The sequence below is a fragment of the Poecilia reticulata genome, chromosome 4, assembly GCF_904066995.2.
Source record: "Poecilia reticulata chromosome 4, P_reticulata-male-v2, whole genome shotgun sequence".
NCBI classification, from domain to species: Eukaryota; Metazoa; Chordata; class Actinopteri; order Cyprinodontiformes; family Poeciliidae; genus Poecilia; species Poecilia reticulata.
The window spans coordinates 26,970,508-26,992,693 of record NC_088833.1 but is presented as its reverse complement, the minus strand read 5'-3'; the positions used below and the strand labels follow the sequence as shown (position 1 = coordinate 26,992,693).

General features: G+C 38.0%; 1 protein-coding gene across 1 annotated transcript; it reads left to right on the top strand.

Moving 5' to 3' along the window:
- Nucleotides 1-4,340: 4,340 nt before the first annotated feature.
- Nucleotides 4,341-21,111, top strand: chd1l (chromodomain helicase DNA binding protein 1-like). The gene is made up of 25 exons (XM_008407591.2): nucleotides 4,341-4,559; nucleotides 4,764-4,876; nucleotides 5,474-5,580; nucleotides 5,663-5,774; nucleotides 5,863-5,894; nucleotides 6,082-6,163; nucleotides 6,275-6,437; nucleotides 8,696-8,851; nucleotides 8,954-9,046; nucleotides 9,133-9,229; nucleotides 9,419-9,492; nucleotides 10,599-10,709; nucleotides 11,859-11,973; nucleotides 13,292-13,445; nucleotides 13,533-13,722; nucleotides 14,288-14,433; nucleotides 16,806-16,969; nucleotides 17,063-17,271; nucleotides 17,400-17,498; nucleotides 17,604-17,674; nucleotides 18,030-18,144; nucleotides 19,269-19,377; nucleotides 19,454-19,705; nucleotides 19,812-19,893; nucleotides 20,744-21,111. Exons 1-25 carry the CDS (start codon nucleotides 4,466-4,468, stop codon nucleotides 20,861-20,863), a joined length of 3,060 nt encoding a protein of 1,019 aa, XP_008405813.1. The 5' UTR covers nucleotides 4,341-4,465; the 3' UTR covers nucleotides 20,864-21,111.
- The last annotated feature ends 1,075 nt before the right edge of the window (nucleotides 21,112-22,186 follow it).

The following is a 22,186-nucleotide window of genomic DNA, read 5'->3' as shown; positions in this document are numbered from 1 at the left end:
AAAATATGAGATCTGGATCTCTGGTTAAATAAAGAAAATTAAGGCATACTTTATAAGCCTAAAATGTACACTGAGATGTAATTTAAAACATACTGAAATTAATTATCTAAAGTAGTGTTAAGGTGAATTTAAAAAAAAAAATATTTTGAGCATATATTTTTAAATATACACAAAATATATTTTAAATATACTTGAGAAAGTGTATGTTTACACTTGGGCAAATATATATTTTGTTCACTTAAAGTATACTTTTATTTAATATATTAAAAGTGTATTTTGGTACAGTTATGTTTAAGTGTGTTTAAAGTTCTAATTTTGAAATTGGTACAAGCATACTTTTAGTATACTTCAGATATACTTATAGGCAGTACACTTAATACTTAGTATACTTAAAGTGTACTTTCATAAATTTAAGTATGTTTGAAATATACTAAAGTATACTTTTTTCACCAGGGTGAACTGAGCCATAGTTTGTCATGTTTCACCTATTGGTTATTTATTATAGTTTAATTTGTAGATCAAATCACTGCAGCGTGATATTTTATTGGGGAATCAAAATAATCTTATCATTTTATTTTTTTATTTTTTTATTTAAAAATCTGGGGTGCATTTGAGTACAGCATTATTACTCAGATACCCCAAAATAAAATTGAGTGAAATCAAGCACTTTCAGAAGTAATCTGTAATAAACAAAGTCCATCTTTGTCATAGCATAAACACCAATGTTTACTCTGTTTTTCAATGCTTCCATGCAATGCATGTAAGACACCTATTGCTCTACACCAGTATTTCCCAACCCTGGTCCTCAAGGCACACTGACCTTTGATGTTTTAGATGTTCCTCTGCTTCAACACACCTCATTCAGATGATTGCAATTCAGCAAAACTCTGTTAATCAGCCATCAATTTTTTGAACAATAACAATATTTGTTGCTAACCTGTTGCTAAGAGATCGTTGTGTTTACTGGTAACCAAGTGCCACGAAGTGAACATCAGATTTTTATTTTTGCAAAATTTGGCAATGGTAAATGTCTTGTATCTAATCAGGTAAGCATTATTTCGAAAGAGCTTATGTTTTATAAACTATAAAACTTGTTATTAATTTGGTTTTAAGAGATAAGCGTTTTCTACTGGTAACGAACTGCAACGAAGTATAAATTGAGATTTTTACTTTTGTGTTGAATGTTTGTTTTATAAAATATTTAAAACTAATGACAAAAAGAATTAACTTTTCTACAAAATCCACCAACTACACAATTCTTAAGTGTAAAATAAATGGTATTTCCAAAGAGCAGAAGAAATCTTATGTTTTTTGATCAATAAGAATTTTTGTTGCTAGCCTGTTCCTAAGAGATGAGTGTGTTTTCTGGTAGCCAAGTGCTACGAAGTAAACTTAAGATTTTTACTTTTGCAAAATGTACCAACGGTAAATGTCTTGTATCTAATAAGGTAAGCATTATTTAGAAAGAGCTTATGTTTTATAAACTATATAACTTGTTAATTTGGTTTTAAGAGATAAGCGTTTTCTACTGCTAACGAACTGCCACGAAGTATAAATTGAGATTTTTACTTTTGTGTTGAATGTGTGTTTTGTAATATATTTACCACTAATGACAAAAAGAATGAACTTTTCTGCAAAAATCACCAACTGCACAATTCTTGTTAAGGTAATATAAGTAGCATTTCAAAACAGCAGAAGAAATCTTATGTTTTTTGAACAATAACAATTTTTGTTGCTAATCTGTTGCTAAGAGATGAGTGTGTTTACTGGTAACCAAGTGCCACGAAGTAAACAATTAATGTTTATTTTTGCAAAAGTTAAAATCAGAAAGCAGTGCACAAACATTATCACAAACATTGCTAATGTAACTACTGCTCACATTAACAGTAGCCTTTTTCCAAAAATTATTTTGTTTATTTATTAAAAGGATCAATCAATTAATTAATTTTATTTATAAGGGACCCTTTCATACTAAAAGCAGCTCTAAGAGCTGTACCAACAATTAGCCCTCAGGTTTCTCTGACAAACTGTTCCACAAACAGGAGCCATAATACTGGATGAATAATAAATGACTAAAACTATACGATCACGTAAAAAGTTAAAATAAAATCCATAAATATAAATATATATGTATAGAAAACAACAAGGAAAATGACAAAACAAACCCTAATTGATTTCTATTTGTTTTTTCTCTTTCCCTCTGTCTGAGCCTCGCGCGGTGCATCTGACCTCTGACCTCAACTCCTCCCATCTGTCCTCCCATGGACCAGATGATGTCCCTCCTACAAAACCAGCCAATGAAAATGATCGAGAGGATCAGGAGGATCAAGAAGACAAAAAAGACCTCCATCACCTCCAGGGGACAACTGTCAGTCTCCTGTTGGGCATTTGGGCAGAAAACTGTGTGAGACTGAGCTTTAACAACCTCCGCTGGTCTACTGTCCAGTATCAGCGTAGAGGAAGAAAAGCTAAACATGCTTCGGAGCTGTGAGAGAAGAAGAATCTGAACTGTTGACGCTTGTTTCATCTGTGGACAACATGGACATTTCCTAAGGGACGATCTGGACAACCCAAAGATCCAACACCAGAACCAGTTGGACTGACAGGAAGCCAGAGGAGAGAGACGGGGGAGGATTTGGCTGCAGCAACGCCGAGACCGAGTGGGAGAGAGGGGCGAGAAGGAAGGAACAACCTGGATCCACATCAACCACTGTGAAGGACGACCTGTCTGTAACGTCCATCTAGATCACGACTTTAAATCTGACACAGCAAGAGAGTGAGCAGCAAAACTTTGTTCTACCAAGTATCAAGTACTTCAACTTTTGACACCAAAGAGGACAGCGTCCAGAGCAACAGCTAGTTTGGATGTTTCTGAAAGGCTCTCCACTCAAAGAACTATTGCTGGTCCACTGGCGAGTGACCGAAGAGGAGAGTCAGTGAAGATTTACACTGTCCTGTTATCCTTAAATATGCATTTAAAAGAGAAAATCAACTTCAGAAATTACTTGGTTTTTTATATGTTTAATTTTGACCAAAGACGATGAAATCAGATGTTGCCTGGTTGTCTATAACTTGGGTTTATTTAGAATCAAAGAGGATGAAGATCACTTTGAAACTGTTTTGTTTTAATTTGAAGTGTCGACATTAGAATCAGATGGGGCAACATTAAAATTTTACTTGTTTATTATAACGTGGGTTATATTAAAATCAAAGAGGATGAGATTACATTAAATTTTAATTAGATTTTTATAGGAGGATGACTTAATATCACCTAAATTACACTTAGGATTTAAATAAAAAAATTGGATTTAAAATTAGTGTAAAACCTACATTTTCATTAACATAAGCAACGTAAAATGAAATTATTCATAATTATTGTGTTAGGAATGTCTAAGGATTGAAATGCATGCTCTTATTTTGTAGAGAATAATTTGGGATTAAAATAATTACTTATTTAAACAATTGGAAATATTACTTAGAAAACTGTTTGGTATCCTGCTGGTACTTTACTTCCAAATACATTATTTCAAATTCATCCTTTTAAAGTTTTGTGAAAACTTGAATTGTGAAAAATGAATTGTGATGAAGCAATTCATGACAATCAATCATGAATTGCTTCATGATTGATTGTCTTACTTATGCAACCTCTTCTCCCTGGCAAGAAGAGGTTGCAGGGTAACTTTTCCTACTTAACAGAGGTGAAACGATAAAGGGATGAATGGATGAATGCCGGTGGGTTTTTTGTATCCTGCGTATATGATTTTGTTTCATCATACAGAATAATGTTTCAATGACTGAATGAATATGTAATGTCTTAAAATGTATGGGATAATTTTTAACTTCTCACTATAAAAATTGTAGAAATGTCCTTTTATATAAGACTCATGTTGTCTCTGCCTGGCAGAGCTTTCCATCCAGAATTGCTTCATGATTGATTGTCTTACTTGTGCACATTTCATAAATAAACCTGATTGAGTGATTTTACCCGAACAGTGCTTGGTAATAGTTTAAAGTGTTATTTCATTGATTTATTCTGTGAAGAACCCAGAGAGGGTTATTTGGTTATTATTTATTTCATTAATAGTGTTATTCCTGACTTTTGTTCTGTGAAGAACCCAGAGAGGGTTTTTTCATTGTGCTTTCTGGAAAACAATATATTTTTACATTTAGGCACTTCTGCAATCGTCACACTTTTTCTGATACAAACTGACTCCGGCCCCCACCAGAGAAGGGAAAAGTTATGTGGCACAGGAAAAAGTTTGGGGACCCCTTCTATAAAGTGATTCTATGTGGCTGGAAAACACACAACACTGCCCCTTTAAAAAGCGCGCTCGCGCTTTCTTCACCGTCACGTGACCCAACCAGGAAGTCTTCCATTGACAAAAATAGAGAGGGAGCTATCTGTCTGTACATGTCTGCAACATTGTAACACATATACGCATTCTGTTCCTTTTAGTGTGTCAACATGTCAGACATATTGAGGAAAATAAGAAACACCATAACCGAGAAAAAGAAGACGGCTCTCAGTCAGAGCGACCTGCAGAAGTTTGGTTTACGAGGTACGGAGGCTTGTTGACTTACTGTCGTAGAAAAGTTACAAACTTTGTATACGCTCATTCAAACAGTGACCCAGCGTTCCTTTTCGTTATAAACTATTGTCAATATGTGTTGATAGAACTAAGTTCTGTAGTTTTTAAAACCTGTATATGTCTGTAGACCAGTGGTTTGCTAGTGACAGCTTTAGGTGACCTGCTTGTTTCCAGGGATACAGCTGAGAGCCTACCAGCTGGACGGGGTGCAGTGGCTGACCCAGAGCCTCCACGACCACCAAGGGTGCATCTTAGGGGACGAGATGGGTTTGGGTAAAACCTGCCAGGTGTGCTTAAGATTCATCAACTTACCTTCCATATTGGTTATGTAAGGCCTGGGCAACAATTTTAGACGATATGAATCTCCTTAGTGCAATTTTTGGTATGTCTTAACACAATATCAAAACTGTGGGACAATTGTTTGCATGTTTCAGAGTTTGTCATTTATTTCGTTTGTGAGTTATACACATTGCGTGCATTATTCTCGCTTGCAAAAGACTGTGGTGCCAGTAATACAAGTGGGCGGTATGGACTTAGAATTTTATCATGACATTCTGTTGTGCTAAAGTGACAATAAAAACTATTTAGTAATTTTTTAAAGTTAACTGTTTCTCTGTGACTGCATGGTACAGCATTCATAGCACCACAAAAACAAATGCTGCTATTCCTATTTGAAATAAGCTTCTGCAGGGATGCCACTTATTTAAAGAAATGTGACTTTTATCACCAAACTGCACACAGTTTGTTAAAGTTTCAGTTTGAATTTCTGTGGAAACGCCCAAAAGAGTGCAGAATGTCAAGACATTAAATATGTTGTTTGGAAACAGGAGGAGCAATTCCCACTTCTGCTTCCTTTATTCACACTTAATTAACTGCTTCTCCAGACCATCTCTCTGCTGGTGTACCTGTCAGGAGCTCTGGGGAAGAAAGGTCCGTTTCTGGTGCTGAGCCCCCTGTCTGTCATGGAGAACTGGAGAAAGGAGCTGGAAAGGTAGAGTCAACTCTGTCGGTGCTTTAGTCCCATCTATAAATGCTTCCTGTATAAATTATTCCAGTCGTAACTCATTTCGCAGCTTCGCCCCGTCTCTGACTGTGCTGTGCTACAAAGGAGACAAAGAGAGACGGGCTGAGATCCAGAGGGAACAAACCGCTCAGGACTTCCAGGTTCTGCTCACCACATACGAGGTCTGCTTCTGCTGGCGAAAACAAAATGACTGAAAGCTTCGTTGGCTTGAACCTTGAACACGTATATATGTCATTATTTCATTCGCAGCTGTGCCTCAAAGATGCATCGTTCTTGAAAAGGTCAGTGGGTTCTCAGTCACATGGCTTTGTTAAATTTTGAGTTGTAACTGAGGTGGGTATGGATTGTTAAAGAGACCAAAGAAAGGCTGTGAATGAAACAATTTCTGCCGACAACCAGTGAATCTATAAAGCCTGCTTGTGCGATCACTTTGTGCCACCGTTTCCTCTCATATTTGCTCCTCCTCAGGTGGAGGTGGGAGGTGCTCGTTGTGGACGAAGCTCACCGGCTGAAGAACCATAACTCTGTGTTGCACAAAACCTTGACAGAGGTACTACATCATGTCTTGAAGAGCCTCTTCACTGCTTGTCTTCTAATGTTTCTCATTCATACTTTCTCTGAACGTCAGCTCAGTTGGTTTTTGTGTTTTTCGCTCGCTCAGTTTTCAGTTGGTTTCAGACTCCTGCTCACAGGGACTCCCATTCAGAACAACCTGCAGGAGCTCTACTCCCTGCTGAGCTTCATTCAGTCCAGCATCTTCACACCGGAAGAGGCTGACAGCTTTGTCAGCTCCTACTCCAATGTGCGAAGTCGACCTGCTCTGGGTATGCTTTAAAATTACAATACGACTCACGTATACAGAGTAAAAGCATATTCCACATTACAACCATAAACTTTAAAGTTGTTTTATGTGGTAAACCGACACAAAGGATCATTGTCCTGTTGGAAAGTGAATCTCCACCTCAGTATTGCAGCCTCTCTTTACTAATTAGGTGAGTTCTGAGACCAATTGATCGCACTGGTTTTTATTTAGAGGTATCATCGGAGTAATTTTTCCTGAGCACAAATGCATGCCATACTTTTCAGGCATTTATTTGTGAAACAATAATAATGATGTTTAGTTGTGTAGTAAATTTCAGCAGCAGGACTTTTTGTCATAACATTATAAGATTGGTGTCTGATGCCAATCAGACATGCTAAATGCACGTCAATATTCATCAACGTTCCACTTACTGCTAATCTGAGGCAACTCTAAACAGGTGGGTTTTTAGTCTAGAACAGTGGTTCTTAACCTGGGTTCGATCGAACCCCAGGGGTTCGATGAGTCGGTCTCAGGGGTTCGGCGGAGCCTCTGCCGCGGAGGTAAAGATACACTTGTGTAAAGTTGTGATGACAAGCCCCGCTTTGCCATCACTTGCTGCAGAGGATCACGTTACATTGCTTAATTGAAGGAGTTCCACTCTCAGCAGGGATTTGAACTTGTGTCTTTAATTACTTCAGCAAAGCTCACCGTTTTTACCAAATTCTGTAGCTTTCGGTGTACTTCTAAATCAATTAGTCGCATCTTTTTGGGCCTGCTACTGCCTTTAGTGGCATGGGGGTGGTAACACAACTAGTATAATTGCATTACTAAATCAGAATACCGCAAAGTCTGTATTATTTATTAATTTTTCTTTCTCTTAAGAATGTTGAGCTAATTAAATGATCTAAACAAGACCTTAAAGTGGTTCCAGTTTCTCTCGATGGCCAACCTGTTGAAACTGTGGCAAATTTTAAATACTTTGGATCGTTCCTGGACAGTCAGCTCAACTTTGCTGAAAGCACTGACTGTATTTTGAAGAACTGTTCTCAGAGACTCTACCTTTTAAGAAGACTTAGATATCACCCAAGTAGACTCTAGTTGGGTCACCCGTATGTCTTGAATTTGGGAAAAAAAATCATACTTTATTTATCACTACAGAAGGGTTCAGTGAATGCGCATATGAAACTGGTGTGTTCGGTACCTCAAAAAAGATTAAGAACCACTGGTCTAGAATTAAAGGAACTCAGTGTTCCTTCCAGAAAACTGTTTTGCAGTTTTCTGGAAGTTTGTTCCAGTTTGTGGTGTATAGAAGCTGAATGCTGCTTCTCCTCGTTTGGTTCTGGTTCTGGTTCTGGGGATGCAGAACAGAACCAGAAGACCTGAGAGGTCTGGAAGGTTGCTATGACAACAGCAGATCTTTAATGTATTGTGCTGCTACGTTCAGTGATTTATAAACTAACAACAGTATTTTATAGTTTATTCTCTGAGCTACAGGAAGCCAGTGTAAAGACTGTAGAACTGGGGTGATGTGCTCTATCTTCCTGGTTTTAGTGAGAACAGCAGCAGCAGCGTTCTGGATCAGCTGCAGCTGGAGGATTGATTTGTTAGGCAGACCTGTAAAGACGCTGTTTGAGTAATCAGTGTGACTAAGCATAAACTTATGGTTAAGTTTCTCTAATTCTTGCTGTCCTCTAATCCTGGAGATGTTCTTCAGGTGGTAGAAGGCCGACTTTGCAACTGTCTTTATGTGTCTCTGAAGGTTCAGGTCAGAGTCCATCACTATTCCCAGGTTTCAGAGCTGATTGCTCATTTTTATTTGTAATAACTGAAGCTGCGCATTGACTCTAGGTGGATTCAGAATTATCTGGTGACATCGTATTGTAGAGCTGTGTTGCATAGTTATGATAACGGATCTTATTACTCGTTATAACCTGAAGTAGGAAGCACATGTAGAAATGTGCTTCCTACTTCCTACTTCTGGTGAGGAATCCCAAGATTGAACCTGCATTTGTCTTCTGTCCTCTCTGATAAGAAGTTATCAATTGACACAATTCCTGTTCTTCTTTGTTAAAAACCATTTCTAATTCCATTGTCGAGACCATGTAGCCTTTTTTTTCTTTTCATAACATACACCACTTGGTGTTGGCCTATCACATGTTGTACGTTGTGGAAGAGGTTCAAGGGGTTAGTTTGAAAAAAATATTATTTCTTATCTACAAAGGATTCAGGTAGACATGTTAAAAGATACATAAGTATAATACAATGTTTTGTGTCTGCTAGCTTCAGAGCTTCAAAGCATCTTGGAGCCTTTTCTGCTCCGTAGAGTAAAGTCGGAGGTGGCTTTTGATCTGCCCAAGAAGACAGAGCTGGTGGTGTACCACGGCATGTCAGCTTTGCAGAAGAAATACTACAAAGCCATCCTAATGCGGGATTATGGTGAGTCACTGCGTTCTGAAACTTGGCAACAAAGGTGATATTTGTAAAACAAACAAACAAAAAAAAAAATCAACCTATCTCTCTCTGTGTGGAAAATTTCAGATGCTTTTGTAAATGAGCAAGGCAACAAGAACAGACTGCTGAACATCTTGGTGAATTTGAGAAAGTGCGTCGACCACCCATACCTGTTTGACGGTGAGACATGGCGAAAAGCAGCTAGGGTTCGGCTATAGGAGCTGGAATTGAGTCTGAGTGATTCTGTCCCTCCTTCCTGTTTTTAGGGGTGGAACCAGAGCCCTTTCAGATTGGGGAACACCTCATCGAAGCCAGTGGAAAGCTGTGCCTGCTGGACAGCATGCTGGCCTTTCTACACAAAGGGTGGGCACATCCACAATGCTTATTGTTTGGCTCCACCTAGTGGCAGTTTGAGCTCTGTCGGATCTGTGTTTGCTGGGATGTTCTCTGCATTTCTAAATACGAAGGCAACACATTTAATCTGAGTTGAAAAGTCTGGACACCCCTTCAGCAGACATAATTTTACAGTTCTCCATTTTATTTTGGACGAAGGGGCCACCGTGTCCTGTTGTTCTCCCAGATGACGAGGATGCTGGACATCCTTCAGGACTACATGGAGTTCAGAGGTGAGTGGGACAAAATACACACGTCTGGACATCACCTCTCAATGTAATTCTCACAACTTATGTTACTTGCCTTTTCAAGCGTATCAACACCCTAAAACATAATTTTAAAACTTCATTCAACATTAATAGTTCATTTATTTTGCACTAAGAAGCAGGACTGCTGTGTTGATTCCGGGGCTGTGAGACACCAAGTGGGGGGTCGCAAAAGGATTTTCAGAATCATGATTTGACCCCCTGAGGTAAACGTAGAGACAACTGGGTCAAAATTAAATAAGTACATTAATATCCTAATATTTATGGATGATATGGCTAAAAAACATATCACAATATAAGCATTTAACATCATTCAATATCAATAATTATTGATTGGTTTTATGTTGAAATAACTAAAATACAGTCAAGCTGGTGGCATGACCTTTCTGTTTTACCAACAGTTTTCACTCCATGCAATTGGTTTTTTTAATTTTTAAGCTGTAATGAGTCTCAGTGGCAAAACCTGAAACTGCTGCTGTGCACGTTACCATTATGTGAGTGAGTGAGTTGCTAGGCAACCAGAGTGTGCGAGTTAGTTGATGCCACCAACTTGAGAAGTTTGTGGCCATGAGAAATTCAAGAGGTTAAAGACTTTCATCTGTTTACATCTCCCAGAATGCTGTGCGGTTCGGATCAGAGTTTAGTGAATATTCTGTAAATCGTCACCTTCCTAAGATAATTGCCTATGTCATGTTTTGCCAAAAAAAACAAGTCACCATCTCTTTCTTTCCTAAAAACGTTTTAGGCAAAAAACAAACAAAATAAACCCTACTTTTGTCCATTATTTTAGGAAGGTGTCAATAGACGTATTATCTGTTGATACTGATCACTTGTCTATTGCAAGATATATTGTTGTTGATTTAATGTCCCATTAAGTGTCTCATTAAATGATTAGTGTCATTTATATAAAATAAATTCATATTACCAAGTTGCTAATAGGGGATCACAGGCTGAAAAGTTTGTTAGTCCTATGTTTCCCTAGCAACCGACACAGGATCTGCCTCGCTTCTCGCCAAATGACAGTTTTCTATACTTAATCCTTGCCACTCACCATAATGAGTTTTTCTGTTCAGGTTACAGCTATGAACGCATGGATGGGTCGGTTCGAGGGGAAGAGCGAAACCTTGCCGTGAAGAACTTCAGCACCAAAGACATCTTTGTGTTTTTGCTCAGCACTAAAGCAGGTGACTGGCATTTATTTTAGTTTTTATCCGTTTAAAATACAGGATGAAAAGCTAGAAAAATGTTCCATGTCTTGAAGTTTCACCTTTTGCTTCATAGTAACTTGACATTATGTGAGTGAGTGAGTGAGTGAGTGAGTGAGTGAGTGAGTGAGTGAGTGAGTGAGTGAGTCAGTGAGTGAGTGAGCAGGTTGCAGATTGCATCGTTCTGCTTCATGTAAATTCTTTGTTTTAACAGTGAGCCTTTCTGCATACGGTGCCTTGCAAAAGTGAACTTTATAAACATAAAACCGCTGTCAATTTTATTAACATTTTTTTAAAAATTCCAAAGTTTAAGGAAAGTAAAACGTTGCTTTCGTTATTTCTATGCATGTTTTCAGCCTTACACATCAAGGGACTGGAATTACCACACATCCTCCTCAATATCGCATGGTGCAATATTGCACATACTGATATTATGATTCGGTATGGCATGTAACTGCAGACCACACTGTTATTTTTAAGACAAGTTGAAAATTTGGAGAATCCATAAGTCAATTTTTCTTCCACTTCAGCATCATGTGCTACTTTTTTTGTTGGTTCATCTCTCACAATCTGAACAGAGTGCACTGAGGTATGCGGTTGCAAAATTATAGAATGGTGAAAAAGTTCAAGAGGTCTCGTGCAAGGCACCATGTCTGTAAATGCAGAGTCTATAGAATATGCAGAGACAGGAAAAGGGACGGATCAGACAACGATATGATCTGCAGCAGAATGTTAGTCTGGCGCTAACAAGACCAAAAGCTTCTTTTTTCTTCTTTTTTTTCAACGGGGAGAAACAAGGGCGATTTCCTGTCACGGCTTTCACTTTCTTCAAGCTTTATAAATGTCCCATCTGTACACTACAGTCACACTTAGCTCAAAGTATGCAACTGCTGAAACGGCATGTTAAAAAATAATAACAATAATTTTTAAAAAGCTGATGTAATCACTTAGCAGCTTATTGAAGGATCTTTAAAAACAAGTTCCAGTTTTTATGGCCTTTTAATCCATACAGTATGGCGTGTTTTTGACGCTTTGTGCTGTACATCCTGAAGCACAGAAACGTTCAGACCTGAAAGTTTGGACTTTCTAGATGATCTCTGTTTTCTCTTTACAACGCCGTCCTTTCAGGAGGAGTTGGCCTCAACCTTACAGCTGCTGACACTGTTATTTTCGTGGACAGTGACTTCAACCCCCAAAACGACCTGCAGGCTGCAGCGCGCTGCCATCGGATTGGCCAGAACAGGTGATGCACTTTGAAAGTTCCAACGAAGTTGCATAGCAAACTATCTATCTGGTTACTGGCATTAATGCATTTTACTCTACATAAGAAAGACTTCCTTTTTTTTTTTTTTTTGTTCAGATATTGCTTTCGCAAGTTCATGCCAGTAAGGTTATCTGTAGCTGCCAGGAGTGTTATCTGCCTCTTGGTGTGAAAGAGCTCTTCCTGTTCACAGCTCAGCATTGTGCTCTGACAACCTTGATGGAAACTACTAGAAACATTCAGGCTACCTGCTAAAGGAAACGTCATCTAAAACTCTGACTTTTCTCTTCAGACTAATGCTTTTATGGTACACCAATTATATTAAGCTTAGTTTTTATTCAAATGAGACACGACTAGCGTAGCGCTGAAACAATTACGTTTAATAATTAAGTTATCTTCTCTGTTGATCTACTTCCCCATTTTTTCATACTTTTTAGGTTCACAGCAAATGGCGAAAATTATTTAGACTCACAGGATTCCTATGCAGCCTGGAAAGGTGTGTGAACATATAGCATTTACTTTTGGCAAAAATTTTCCAAATCTTGATAAGTATGGAAAAAGGAAAATTAAGGTTACTTTTCACGTTTTCTAACCAAAAATCTTAGTACTTAAAGAGTTCCAATTATATTTAGATGCTTTTTTAATGAACTGTTTACTCCTTGTTTAGTTTTTAGACCAATTTTAAATCTGGTTGAACTCGACCAGTGGCTAGACTAAACTGCCAAACAAAATCACTAAGGTTTCTATTTTTAGGAATGGATCTGAAAATGTTCAACATCTTTTTTTAAAGAGTTTGCTTGTAGTCTTTGATACTCCTTATTTGAAAAGTCTAAGAACCGCGAATGTTGAAATAAAGCTCATCTAAACTGATCCAGATCACTAAAAGAAGCGAGTTTGAACATTTGAAGCCACTTTCATAATTTTGTTGATTTGTTATCTTTGGCATCAAAACACAACAAGACTCTGTTATTGTTCAAGCAGCGTCAGAGTTCGGACTTTGCACTTAAAATGTCCAGAATTTTCAAGAGAAAAAGAGCCTTAGAAATGTTTGTCTGGTTATATAAATGTGGAAGTTGTGGTCTGAAAAAGACCCTGCTCAGATCTAAGCATGTCTATTCGCTTTGAACGCATTCGTTAATGATGCAAAATATTTTTTCTTTTTTACCAAATTTTGAGCTTGGTTTTGAGATTTGAAAAGCGGACCTGACCCTCCCATGGTAAAATGTGGAAGCGGCGTCGTCTGGTTTGATATTTACCATCGTTTTAGGGGTTCGTCTCTCTAACCTTTGACGTTTTCCAGGCCTGTGAAAGTGATCCGCCTCCTTGCGAGAGACACCGTGGAGGAGATCATGTACTCTCGAGCCGTGTCCAAGCTGCAACTCACCAACACTGTTATCGAAGAGGGCCGCTTCTCTTTGCTGGATCAGGCGCAGTCGGCTGCGGCGGGTCTGCAGGTCGGTGATCTTTTAACAGAAATGCGCAGTCAACATGATCCCCCCCCCGTGTTTCTTCCAGCTCTTTTGTTGATTTCTCCTCGACAGCTGAGCGAGATCTTGAAGTTCGGAGTAGATAAGCTTTTATCGTCGGACGAGAGCTCAATACAGGAAGTAAGACTGGAGAAGATACTGGGCCCGTCACGGGATGGTCAGTGGGTGGATGATGATGATGATGATGATGGATTCTCACCACTAGAAGAAGAGGTGGAGAACGAGTCTGATTCTGATGAGCAGAGTAAGTGGTTTTAAGTCACCAATTAGTCTGAATGAATAATCATTTTATTTTCTGTCATTTTTATCTTTAATCTCAAACACGTCTACAAATGTCATTAAAAAAATTTAAAAAATAGCTTTTTAGTCCAAGTTTCTACTCATCAGTTTGTTTAATGACCCAACCTCCTGGCTTGATTAATGTAGGGTTGGAACGATTAGTCATGATTTATCAATTATTGAAATAATCGTCAACTAGCTTAGTAAATGATTAATCGTATACTGAAGTATACAGACTCGCAAATAAGTACGTTTTAGTCAAAACTCATTGCATAGTTTTAGCTTCATCTGGTTCAGATTTACTGAAGGAATGCTGTTTTTGAGTTTTAGGCAACAAAATGTTTATTATTTAAAAAAGGATTTGAGTTATTTTTCTTTATTAGCATTTTTTAAAATGTATTTCTAATATTGCTTCAATGAAAAATTTGTCAAATTGATTAATCGTCAGAGTAATCGATCAATTGATTACTAAAATAATCGTTATCTCCAGCCCTGGATTAATCTGACCGTCATGTCGTCTCACCCTGCAGATCACATGTACTTCTTTGAGGGGAAAGACTACAGTAAGGATCCAAGCTCAGAGGACCAGAGGAGCTTTGACCGGATCCTGGAAGAGCAGATGGCCGAGTTTCAGAAAGCGGCAGGAGAGGGACGAGCTCTGCGGCGCAAAGCTGGAGTAGGACTCTGTCACTCTCACTTTCCAACTAACAGAAATGTTTCACTGGTATTTGGGAATTTTGCTATCTCGTAAAGTTTTTTTTTCCAAGTGTAAAGCTGCAGCTGACGATTATTTTAGTAATTGAGTATTCTATCGATTAATCAAGTAATCAAATAACATTTAGCAGATTTTGCATTTTTAACCATCTTATTTAATACAATACTAGAAATGCATGAGAAAATGCAAATCAATTAATAATTCAATTAATTTAAAATAATAAGATAAATATGTTATTGCCTAAAATGTAATAAGAGCATTCCTTTAAATTACTGTACACTTTAGAAAAAAATACTTCAAACGTCAACATGGGAAAATATAAACCCAGTTAGCTTAGCTTCACATCAACAGTTGCATTAGCTAAAATTATGTCTCTAAAAGAGTTTTGGACAGAAAATGTTACCGCCAAAAAAGATTTTTCATCTTCAATGCAAAATGTGTATATTCTTTGTAGAGTTTGTAGAGCACTGCTCTGAAGGTGGTCGTCTCTCCAGATATCATGTTTAACACACTCTGTTCCCCAGTTTGCGATTAATCGATTACTAAATTAGTTGACGATTATTTCAATAATCGATTAAGCCGATTAATCATTTCAGCTCTAGATAAGTTTGAAAAAAATATTTGTAATTCCAGGAAATTTTCCCATTAAAAGTTGTTTCCGTCAGTCAATGCAGTTTTTGTCTGTTCCATAAACAAACACTGACCATTGAACAGTTACCATCAGAAAATCAGCATAATTTATTTATTTCAGTCATTATAGCGTAAGGACAAACCACTAAGTTAGTTTTTGCTTAGCATGTAAAGAAAAAGCATTAATTGCTTCCACTTTTGAGTCCAGGATGTCGGTGTCCCACTTGGACTAATAAAGTTGAAAACACAAACCTGCTCTCAGCTGACTGTCGCCTCACCGACTGATTTGACTTGTTTAATGAAACGCGTTTCATTCCAGCTTTCACATTTAGCGAAATGTGAAACCTGGAGGTTTGCTCTACTTTTCCTGCCACGGATGCATAAAACAAGATCAGTTTCCTTTAGTGAAAAACTGATGATGTTTTGTCCCAGTTAACTTGAAATAGCTGCAAAGGAAATGAAGTTTGTGAACTCATAAAATCACCAAAGCTGACAGGGGAAAAAAAAAAAAAAAAGATCAATGAGGATTTGATCTCATGACCCACATTCTGTGTCTCCCATATTTTAGAAACCTTTATTGAGAAAAAAAAGAAAAGAAAAGTAATTAGCATTTCTAGATATGTGTAGATTAAGACATTACAGAAATACAAACCAAGTTTTGTTTGTAGGGTCACTCTGAATTTTACAATGTCTTGTAGTGAAGGGAAAAATACTTTGAAGAAATTTGGAACTGGTTGGCTGAGACTAAAACTTTCAATAAAATACCATCCCCAGAATGAAACATAGTGGTGGCAGCATCATGCTGTGGAGATGATGAAGCTCTTGAGCAGGGAAAACTAATTGATGAGCTTCACCTTCCAAAACGACAACACAAATAAACGTACAAGGTGATTTATAATATAATAGATCAAAGAACAGAACAATATTCTTGGGTAAATGGTCCAGTCAAAGTCCAAACATCTAAATCCAAATTGAAAATCTCTGAACTTGATTTCCAGACACTCAGAGATGCTTTACAGTAATAAAGATTAAAAACAACAGTAGTAACAAAGGCAGATAATGAATTTTGCTGGACAATAAATTGTCCAAGCATTGTCGTTTTGAGACCTATTTTCAAGTAATATAAACACAATGACAAAAAAAAAATGCAAGAACACCATGTCAAAGATCAATAAACGTTAATTTCTAAAGAACAATCAACACTGGAATTAAAAGACATTTTAAATATCCAAAATATATAAACAAAACAACCAAAAACAATAAGTATAAATTGAAATAAAATCCACACCAAACCCATAAATAAAACTAATTATAAAGACTCTCTAAAGCTCATTTAAATTTGTCATGCAATTGATTGGTTTATTGATCATCTCCATAAGGTTACCTATAACTGCAGCAGAAAGTGTTGAGACCAGGGAGGTAGAAATGAGCAGTTAATACTTCACACTTCTCAGAGATTCTTCAGTTGAAAATGACGTAACGTGAAACATGGAGCAGATAAAATGAAGTTACTAAGACAGAAAACGTCCTGTCCTGCTGTTGTACTGTCTACAACACGGAGAAGTATAAATAAATACAAACATGTACAGTTTTATTTATAATATGATACTCCTGACTATCTGGGTTTTTATTAAACATTTTTTAAAAACTATGAGGAATTATTTAGAGAGGCGTTTGTCCTTGATCGATCAATTCTCTTCCAGTCTTCGCTTTCAGTCACGTTTGCGATCCCAGCGAGGAAGAGGAAGCCTCTCACTGAGGCAGAGCTGGAGCTCAGGCGGCGGAGGAGACAGGAGGCTACAGCCAAGAGAGCCAAGATGATGGAGGACAAAAAGAGGCTGGAGGAAGAGGAGAAGCGCAGAAAAAAGTGAAGATATTGTAGCTGTTTCATCATGGGCTCTGACATGTCTGTGTTTTTTGTTACTCATAAATTATTTTTGATCCTTGGTTAACCATGCAGAACAGTCTGGTGGGAGTCCTGTGGCTACCAGTCACTTTGCCTGCAGCTTGTAGACAGTGAAGAAGAGGAGGAAGACGAGGAGGAGGAGGAAGAGGACAACAGCAGTGTGTGCTCTACAGACTCCACCTCCACGGATATCCGCTACGTTCTGGGGGATGTTACTCATCCCCACACTGCGAGGGGAGATGCTATCATCGTCCACTGTGTTGGTAAGGGCTCCAGGTAGCCATGGCGACGGGATGGTTTGTGTGACGAAATCGCTAAACAAAAACATAGTATCTTTGGAGCGTGTCTTGGGCAGTGTTTTCCTCTTATCAGAGTGTTAATTTGTGTGCAGATGACTCAGGGCGGTGGGGCAGAGGAGGCCTGTTCACGGCACTGGAGGTGAGATCAGACGAGCCACGAAAGCACTACGAGTTGGCAGGGAAAATGAAAGGTAACGATAAATGCAATGACGAAGAAAATGAGCAGCAATTCAACTAGACGTCTTCGTCTCTGTGGTCTGGTGGAGACTGGAATTCCCTGCGGATCTTTGTTTCAGATTTGGAGCTGGGAAATGTGCTTCTCTTTCCCATTGACGACAAACAGTCGAGACTGGACGGCCGAGATCAGGTTCTGTTTGCAGAGAAATCTGTAAAACTCAAAACTGCTTAAAAAAATTTTTTATTTTTGTATCTAAAATTTTAGTCTTAAAGTATGTTACATTCTTTAAAAAAAAGTAAGTTGACCTTAAATATGTCTTAAATTTTGTTGTGGCAGGACTGTTTAATCTAAAACCTTCAAACTGAGTTGCTGAAATCTGCTTGGAAAATGCATGCTTGTGTTTTGTGACATGTGCAAAATCTTTGCAATATTAGAGCTCATTATGACAAGATGCACCTTGCTTGGATTCTTGTGTGGTTGCAGACTTGCAAGCAGTGATCAGATAACAAGGTAACATGATTCAATCTCCTTCTTGTCACCCCAGTTAGCCCTGACAGTGGCACAGAAAAGAGACAAAGCCAACAACCTGTCTGGGATCCTCCTCAGTGCTTTGGACGAAGGACTGAAGAAGATTTACTCTGCAGCTAAGAAAAACAACGGTGTGGGGAAGAACGGAACAGTTTTATCAAGTTTACTATGAATTTTGTCTCCTGTGGTCTGGTTTGTTAGTGTGTTGATTAATGCATTACGCATTAATCAACACAATACCTTACTTAAGGTATCGGTGCACCTTAAGGTAAGGCACACCAATAAGGTACACCTTACTTATTGGTGTACCTTATTGGTGTACCTTACTTATTGGTGCAAGTAAGGTACACCAATATTTGTGGGACATCAAGTGATGTCATGTCTTTGAAGAATGGGTGACATTTTATGAGCTCTTCTATTCAGAATAGTGCATGTATGCAGAGATGAAAGGTGTGTAAGTCTTCAACGGTATCTAACCGTTTCAGTATGGCCTGAAACGGTTAGATACCGTTGATACGTTAGATACCTTACGTTTTAAAGTAAGGTTACCATCTTACTTTAAAACGTTTTTTGTTTTCATTTAATGGTCGACTGGATGATATTTCAGTGGTCTGTGGAAGCCCCCGTTAAAAGTTAGATAGTAATTAGTCAAATTAATCATAAAGTAGGGCAAGCCATTAGTTTCAGTATCAAGCATTTATCATTCTGAAGTGAGTACATCTTTAGGAATGCAGGCACCTAATGTTAATGTGGGTCAGTGGTGTAAAGTTTGTGTTGCGATTGGATTTACTTTGTTCCAGAGGAGCAAATCTGCATGAGGGTCTGAAGGTTTGGACATGTCAAAACATAAAAACATGCAAAAACACAAAATCATACCAAGTATTTTAAGTCTAGTTTCACAACAGGTTTTCCTATGTTGTGAAACAATCTGCCATTGGAACCAGTAGTGTTTCATCAATTCTAAGGATTTATTGACTTAACACTAGCTTCTGTAGTTTTGTCTTATTTCAAGTGTACAAAGATATTTTCACTAGAAACTACACCAAGAATGCTTGATAAGATTTTGTGTTTTTTCAGTGAAGGTTCTGAGGCATCATGTCTTCCTATGCCTCCAAAAAGAAAGACATGTAGTAGTGCAACATGGTGTCAAATAAGCTCATAGATCATATTCATAACCTGAGCATCTCTTGTTTAGTTCTCAGGTTTATGTTGTTCAGACTTCAGTTCAGCATGTTTGCTCTTTTTGTATCTTTAGCCAGTGTTCATCTTCCTCGCATCGGTCACTCCACCAAAGGTTTCAACTGGTACGGGACGGAGCGGCTCATCAGAAAACACCTGGCCTCCAGGGGCATTCCCACGTTCATGTATCCTTCGTTGTTCCCCTGCTTAGAGCCCGTACTGAGCAGAACTGCTGCAGTTTTCACTTAACCTGAATGGCAGATATTATCACAGCAGAGCTGTCAAGAAAACCGCTTCCCATCAGACACCTGTAACATCAGGTGCTGCTCGTCAAGCATCTTTACCGACCTCAGACGGGCCAACGGATGAGACAGAAACCGAGGGCCCGGGTCCGTCCGCTCTGCCAAGCGACTTCAGCCCTGCGGAGTTGCCCAGCTTCATGAAGGGAGTCCGAGTGTTTTTCTACAACATTCCCGCATCAGAACGGAAGAGGCTGGCCCGCTACCTTATCACATATCCTTTTCCTAACTCCTGGGTGTAAACATTCGACAGCTTTTTTCGTAAATGCGTGAGGTTTGTAATAGAGAGCAGAGTGAGAAAGCCCTTAGCTGAAGTCTACGTATGACGGAGACGAGGAGGACGTCATGAGTGAAGAGGTCACACACATTGTTGCAGAGGTGGAGAATCACATCCAAATACAGGTCAGCTCAGGTTTACGACAGAAGTATTCACACCCCATAAGGTTTTCCTCATTTTGTCACATAAGAGCTAAAGTATTTTATTGCGATAAACCATCATAACACAGCATTTAATTGTGAAGTGGAAGGAAAATTATTGATGCTTTAGTTCTAACAAATAAAAATCTGATAAGTTTGCCATGTGTTTGAATTCAACCCTCTCCACTTTGGTGCCTCTAAATGAAATGCAGTGCAGCCAATCTCCTTCAGAAACCACCTAATTATTAAACAGAGACCACCTGTTTGTAGTTTATCCAAAACGGCCTCAAAATGGTGCACAGCTATTAAAATGCCAGGTTATTAGAGCAAGTACAAAGTCATTTCAAACATTTTTGAATATATAATGTGACATGTATTCTGTTCAATTTAACCAAAACAAAAAAACAAATATGTAAAGAAATAACTAAAGTAATACTTTGTTTGTTAGGTAGGTGAGTATGAGCATCCCATAATAAGGAATATAATGGCTAAATTAATTTCCAGAACAAAAGTTTGAGTATGCTAAAAGACTTGCAGGATTAGCTGTTGTCAGCTAATGTGACTCAATAAAGCGTTGTTTGAATGGACTCTAAACATCCCACTGCCACATTCTTTGCATATTTGCGTATTTAGAAAAACATATTTTTTCCTTCACTTCACAGTCACTCTTCACTCTGTGCTGCTCTACAAAATCCCATTAAAATACATTGAAGCTTGTTATTGTAAAGGGGGGGAAACTCAAGGGGTGAGAGTACCTCTGCAAGCTTCTGTGTCAATTCTGCAGTAATTTTAGACGCTTAAACGCTGAAATTTTCCTCTGGTCTGTGTGAACCAGGAGCTGCTGGATCTGGTCCATCAGAACCACCAGGCTGTTCCTGTGAAGACGGCCTGGCTGGAGTCCTGCTTCTCCAAACAACAACAAGTCAACACCGTACACTTCCAACATCAGCTCTGAGGACACATGGCGTTATTATTATTATTAGATTTTATTAAATCACGTTTTTAAATTGTGTCACTGATGTACACTACATTTCAATGATTTTTAATCTGATGATTTATTCAAATTTGAATATAAAGTTCATAAATGAACTCAATTCCCAGAAAAGAAAATGAAGTTTTCTCACCTGCACTTAACTCAAAGTTCAATATGGCTGCTGCTTTTATTAAATGTAGATGCATGCAGGAATAAACAGTTTATTTGCACATCTGGTAGTTGTTTTTTTCCCCTCATAACGTCTTTCCTACACATGCATACAGGACAAACATTTATTTGTAAGCATGTTCCTTTAGTGCTTGAATGAATAAAATACAAGCACACTCTATAGTGCCAAAACGAAGGGGTGTGGATAAACTGGAAAAGTGATGTAAACAATCTTTCATTTATTTGATTAGGACAATGCACATTAATCAACATGATCACAATTCATTTCAGTGTAAATTCTCAGGGATAATAAGGGTATTAAATTTTGTTCAAAAAGCAAGCACAAAAAAAGTAATTATGTTAACATTCAGCTGTATTGTGCCTTCCAAAGTTCTGAATTATTCTGTCTGGCTTACTTGAGAGCCTAAACGAAGAAATTAGTCAGGTTAAAAAATATCTCCCTTTAGCTGGAGAGCGTGGTTTTTCTCCGATCAAGCAGCAGATTGGACATTTGAACTATAAGGTTTGTGTCAAAACAGGAACTTAACATGCTTATTCATGCTCACATTTCCTGTCGTTCCAGGCTATTGTAATGGACTTTCCACATGTTAAAATCATAGCTACCAGTTCATTTTAGAGTTCATTTTGAAAACCTGCCTTAAACCTTCAGGGCTCTGCAATGATGAAGACATTGGTAGCACCTTATTTGAAGGGGTTTATGACACTGTCATAAACATGACAGTCATGAATATGAAGGAGTCCCCATGAATGTTTACAACTGTTGTCATGAAGTGTCATTTGGTAAATAGTGACACTATTAATGCAAAGTTGCAATAAAAGTTTAATTAAAAGTGTAAAATTTGCATTATTTGGTTAATAATTACCCATTTGATGCAAAGTTCTATTAAAATTTGTATTAAAAGTCGATTAAAAGTGTCAGCTTTGCATTAGTGTCATCATTTACCGAATGACACTTCATGACAACAGTTGTAAACATTTATGAAGACTCCGTCATGCTCATTACAGGTGTTATGTCAGTCTTATGAACATCCTTTCAAATAAACTGTTACCAAGACCTTTCTTACTTTACTAAATAGTTAAACCCACTCACTCCAACTCAAGGTTCTCAACACTTGG